The following is a 6,000-nucleotide window of genomic DNA, read 5'->3' as shown; positions in this document are numbered from 1 at the left end:
CATGCCTGTGGCTATCCTTATGATTGTACCCTGGCTGTCCCTGCGGCGGCGAGTGCACATGGCGCATCGCCCTCACGGAGCCCCCACGGAGCCCTCACGGAGCCCATACAACTGTCGCGTGCCTCGCGCACGCGCAGCAAGACCCCCTCCCTCCCACTCCTCCACCCACCGCGGAGCCGCCTCTGATTGGCCCGTGCCACGGCAGCGCTGGCCAATGGGAGGCCGGCTCGGGACCCCGCCTCTTTAGAACCTGCTGGCGGCGGAGGGCCCGGCATCGCGGCGATGGCGGCGGGGCGGGCGCTGCGTGCGGCGCTCCCCGCCGGGCTCTGGGGCCGCCTGGCCCCGCTGCCGGGCGCTCCGCGCCGGGCCGCCGCACACTTCGCTTTCCAGCCGGACCCGGCGCCCACCGAGTACGGTGAGAGCTCGGCTGGGCCCGGGTCCACCCCGCGGGCCGGCCTCAACCTCGCTCTGCCGCCGGTTCCGCCCTGTCCCCCCGCCTGCTTGGGGGTGGCCGCCGACAACCCTGTCCGGGATGGGAGGGAGGCAGGCAGAACCCGCCGGGGGCCCGGTGGGGCGCTGCGAGTCGGGCCCCGGGCGGTGGAGCCATCCGCACGGCCGCGTGACCCCGCTGTGTCCTCGGCACTTCCAGCCGCAGGGTTTCCGCAGGAATGCTGGGCTGTGGGTGGGAAGGCCCCTGTGGGCCGCTGGCAGGGCCGGGAGTGCCGCAGGCCCTCCCAGCGGTGGGATGGTGAAGGGTTTTGGGCTGTCGGAGCCAGAGCTGCGGTAGATGGGCCCATGCTGTGCTCAGACCTCCAAGGCCATTCTCGGCCTCTGTCCTGTAGCAAAAGCTTCTAGCAGTAACTTACTGACATGACATCTACCCTGGTGTTTGTATTGCACGCTTAGGTCATGAGTGTGAGAATAAACCTATGATGAATAAAGACTGCTGTCTGCTGAAAGGTTCGAGGTCATCCTCGTGGTCACATGGTTGAGAGTAAACACAGATAACTTGGAAATGAACAGTGCATGGTTTGACTTTCATTTCTGACATGCATCCCTGCAAAGCCTGCCAGCTGTGGAACAGCTGTTTCTATCACATGAACCTCACTGTCTTTTAGGAAACTTGTTATTGGTTGGATACTTTGGTGCTGCGTCTTGATCATGACCAACAGAAACAGTTTTCTCTACGTTTCTGTTAGTGATAAAGGTATACAGGTGTCCAAGGTCCCACATGGTGAAGCTTGTGTATGGCAGGTCCCTGCTTGAGATCTTGTGAAGAAGCTCTGGAGTGACATGCCAGTTATTTCCATTAATTAGTAGGAAACTAATTCCCTGTGAGTTAAAATACACTTTGAAATTCTGTGGAAAGTAATGGAAGTGAAATGAAATTAATGGCAATACTGATCCCGTTATTGATCTAAAAGGCACAATTATTTCCCCTTTTCCTCTGTGGGGCTGATACAAAGGCCTGTGCTATAAGCAAGAGAAGCAGGTTAGAAGTGTTTTGGTGACAGTAGCTGAAGTAATAGCCATTTATTTGTATCAAATAGTGGAAGGATGATACCTTGTAGAAAAGATAACCTAAGTACTAATATGAATGACTAGGGAAAGAAACAGCTGCTGTTCCCCAGCTTCTCTTGAATTTGTAAATTTTGTTCTTTAGGGCTTTTGTATAACTTGTGCAGTTGCCATAATTTTTTTTCCCCCATTTTCCTCTCCTTAAAGGGCAATGTAAAGTATACCAAGTGAAGTTACCAAGCAAAGGAATGTGTAGGAATGCAACTGCTCAGGGGTGGCATGTCACTAGTCTTTAACAAGAAACACTAAGATTAATTAATGATTTAGAAGAAAGGAAAGTTGAACATTTGTTGACAGGTACTGTAACTACTGGAAAAAGAATGTACTTCTCCTTTCTGAATTCTAACACCTGTTACGTTTGTGTGGGATCTTCTTCTAATAATTTATTTAATTTTACACACTGTGTGTATTGGTAGGTTGCATTCTCCTGGTTGGTGGCTTCTAGTCATGACTTAAGAGATTTTGCCAGTTAAAAAGCTACCAAATGTCAGCCAAACAATTTCTTACTTGGTTTCTTTTAAGAATTATTTTATTTGCATGGAGAATCTGAATTGGTCACAGTAGTGAGGGCTAGGCAATTATTTTGGTCCATCTTTGCTTTCAGGCCTCCTTGTGTTTCCCTGCAGTGCTGGAATGAAGAAGGGCACTCTGGTAGCCTTGGTTTAAATTAAACTGCTTGCTTTACTTCAATACCAAATTTCTTTCTTTGAAGTATGGGTTTGAGGCTTCAGACACTTACTAACTGCAGTGCAGAGAGCAGGCCAGAAAATTTCAGATACTAATAGATGTCTTTAAATGGGAAAGGTTAGTGCTTAAGAAAATGTGATTAAAGAATGATAAAGTAAGCTTCAGTGAATTTTAGCCAGGGGATCCCAGTCCTCAAAACCATAACATGTTGATTTGTTCCTTTGAAAAGGAAGGCATTTTTCCCAGTGTTTAAACATTGCAAAGCTGCATTAGCTCTAGGCAAGAGCACAGTTTTTTGAAAAAACCTGGAAGTAGAATTATAATCCTTGTGGAGGCCACATATGCAATGCTCCATCCCATCTATCCCATAATTTTATTCAGCAAATGTATCTGGGGTATTCCTAATAGGAGTCTTATTTTTGATGGTTAAGTTTTTAGATATGTTTGCACCAGTGTTTTCTAATGTACTTTGTGTTTTGAAACAAATTAAATGGCAGAATGATCACTTTCACACAGGTCAAACTCAGAAGATGAATCTCTTCCAATCCATAACAAGTGCCTTGGACAATGCTTTAGCCAAAGACCCAACTGCAGGTACCTTATACTTGTTACTGCGTTTTGCTTTATATAAATTATGTTTTGGATGCCTATCTGTGTACAATATTTAGTGTATTTCTCACGGCCTTTAAACTTTTCTAGTAAGTTATTCCTACGCTTTGATCTCAAATCTGAAAAATGTGTTACATTAACAGATTACTAGTGGAATATATGGTCTAAGATGCAGTTGTATCTTCTGTGTTATCTCTGTGTATGTCACTTGAACGTGAGGACAGAAGATACATTATTTAAAGTGATTAAAGTATTACTGATGAAAACTGTCCTCAAGGGCAGCTTGAGTTCCACTAGTAGGAGTTTCAAAAATGTAAACATTACTTTTACATTTCTTAAACTTTCTGTTCCCAAAAACTGGTATTTTTTTAGAGACCATATATTCTTCACTCTGTACATTCTGCTTTCTTCCCTGCCTTCCAAAATTAATTTGTAGCTTTTCTGATTTCTGTTCATTGCTGTGCATAGACAGTGTAAGATTTGCTAGCCTTTTGTGGTCTGGATAACCCATTACTTGGAGATGCTACTTCATTATGTCAGGATTTAAAAGGCTTATCCTAAAGTATTGCACAAAACTATTGGCTCCACTTTCAATTCTTATACATAACAGGAGATCTTTTGCTTCTGTTGTCCTAACAAAGGCATGCATGATGATGACCAGATATCTGAAAGATATGCTTCATGCCATGAACACAGATGCAAAGGCTGCATTAAGTTGTGTAATTCTGGGCTTTCTTTTTAGTATGTTAGTAGCCTTTTTGGACACTGCTTGAGTCACTGCTCACCCTAAAGTCTGACTAGTTGTCTAATCTGTTGGGACAAATTCCACGTTGTCGGTGCAGTAATATGCCTGTAGACATTCCCTTTCAATCTCAACTCTTTTATATGCACCTCGATTAGATTAAACTTAGACAACTGAAGTAAATTAGGACCAAAAACAGATTTTATGACCATTTCTGTAGAATACAAAAGCAAGTAGAATGTTAGTCCAGCAGGAACCTAGACTCATGTGTAGACTCATATATGATCCTGAGCCTTTAGAGAACCAGTTGCTCTAAGTTTCAGTCTTGCTTCTCAGCTTTGCAGGGCTTAGTCTTTGTGAGTTCTCAGAATCCCTGCACTTACTGAATTAATTAGGATTTTTTGCAATAGAAAACATGTCCTTCATATGTTTTTAGTTGTATGGGAATTGAGCAATTGTTGTTTAAGTGTGGAAATCCTCATACTTGTGTAGATGAGAATTAGAATCTCTCCAGGAAAATACATTTCAGTGGCTGAAATGAATGAGTAAATCTATTCAAATTTGTGGATACCAGATTAAACAGGAATATTTTTTGTAGATGCCAGCTGGCTCAAAAGTAAGGAGCCATATGGTAACAGAAAGTACTTACAAAGATTTTAAGTACATAAAATCCCACCCAAATTATTGTTAAAAATTAGAGAAGTGATCTTAGGGACTTAGTTCTATCATAGATTCCATGAGTGCATTCATTTTGCATCTTTATAGAAGTTATTTTTCTTTAAGTGGTACCATCGATGTGATTAGCACAAGTATGGTAATCCCTTTTAGTGATTCCAATCAGAAATTTATTTTATTTAATTAAGAAAAGTATTTGAAAGGCAAGAAGGTTAACTTACTATTTTGTGTCCTTTAGAATACAGAGAATATTGAAGAATTGAGGAATAATCAGAACTGACCCTGGTTCATGCAAGCAGCTATTGGTGACATTGCTGCACATCTTACATGCTTAAAAAATTGAAATGGGCAATACTTGTTTCTGTGAAACAGGTAACAAAACTGTTTCAAGAAAAACTAGACATAACTATTCCCTAAATTCAAAGAAAAAAACCCAAACAGATCAGTTGATATGAAGGAACGTTTTAAAGGGAAATACTTTTAGTGATAAAACTTTATTGACTACAAGGATAGTAGTGTTAAATACTGAGAACTGTCCTAGTTATTAAATAGTCACCTCTTCTGTAGAGAAGTTCCTTTGAAGTCGCTCTTCAGGGGTCTGGCAGGTGTGCTTGGAGAAGGCTTGACATTTCATGTTGGATTGATATTTTCAAAAGAAATTTCAATTTGATGGTTTTCAAAACACTATATTTATTGAAATCTGTGGCTGAAGAATACAAATGGTTACCAGTTGATGCAGAAGGCTTAATTTCAATAACCCTTTAGAGGCTGAATGTAATTACTTTTTGGAATTTTACTAATTTAGTTTTAGACACTGTTATTATAGAATATTTTAAAAATAGCTAATGAAAACCTAACAGAATCAGTTTCATGAATTCTGTTTTGAGACAGCTGTGTTGGTGTTCTGATTCCTCATTAACTTTGGTTCTTCATTTATTATAGTCAGGTTGTGCATGAGAAATGCTTAGATTTAAATAAATCTTGAAATGAAATGAAATGTTAGGAGTTACTATTGTTTGTGTCTCTTATAAAAGTTTTTGAAACATGATAGTTTAAAAGTAAGATACATTGTAGTAATGTTAGCCTCCCCTACTGTTCTTATTTTCAGTTGTATTTGGTGAAGACGTGGCCTTTGGTGGAGTCTTCAGATGTACAGTTGGCTTGCGAGACAAGTATGGTAAGTTAATTTATAAATCTAACAGCAGTTTCGTATTAACAGCTCTGCTCTTTTTTTACCCATTTTACTGTGAGAAGTACTGTTACTGGAATGCTAAAAACCATAAAATCAATGCTTCATGTATGACTGGCTAATTAGTGTATAGCATTTTCAGGTCTTGGAAGTTGGTTGTGGAGACAGTAACATGATACAGCTTTTAATTTGGCAATTACTACTCCCCTGCTGCAATCACTACTCCCCCACTGGGCTATTACAGACAAGAAGAGGTTATAACATATTAAGTTTCTGCATCTTACTTTCTTCAAGGCACAGAGATGATTTGGACCTTTTGCAACAAGTGATTAAATTTATTTAATGATAATAAAAATATGTTACAGCTCTCTTGGAGAACAAAGATCCACCTTTCTTTGAGTAAAGCAAAAACGGGAGAGGACAAACACTAAGTTTCAGAAACACAAGCATATTTTGTTGTCTTGCTTCTCTGCTTCAATTATTGTGTGGATGTTCTCTTCCCCTCTGATTTACACATTAA

The 6,000-nt window shown here is 41.1% G+C and overlaps 1 protein-coding gene across 1 annotated transcript in view; it reads left to right on the top strand.

Moving 5' to 3' along the window:
- The first annotated feature begins 331 nt into the window (after nt 1-331).
- Nucleotides 332-6,000, top strand: part of BCKDHB (branched chain keto acid dehydrogenase E1 subunit beta) — a 118,928-nt gene continuing 113,259 nt past the window's right edge. Inside the window, exons 1-3 of the mRNA XM_033056321.2 lie at nt 332-415; nt 2,782-2,859; nt 5,400-5,468. Of these exons, the coding sequence (XP_032912212.1) occupies nt 2,796-2,859; nt 5,400-5,468 (133 nt within the window). The 5' untranslated portion in view covers nt 332-415; nt 2,782-2,795. The remainder of the gene's footprint in view (nt 416-2,781; nt 2,860-5,399; nt 5,469-6,000) is intronic.

The sequence above is a fragment of the Catharus ustulatus genome, chromosome 3, assembly GCF_009819885.2.
Source record: "Catharus ustulatus isolate bCatUst1 chromosome 3, bCatUst1.pri.v2, whole genome shotgun sequence".
Classification (NCBI taxonomy): Eukaryota; Metazoa; Chordata; class Aves; order Passeriformes; family Turdidae; genus Catharus; species Catharus ustulatus.
The sequence above is the reverse complement of the archived record's forward strand: the minus strand, read 5'-3'. Positions and strand labels throughout refer to the sequence as shown.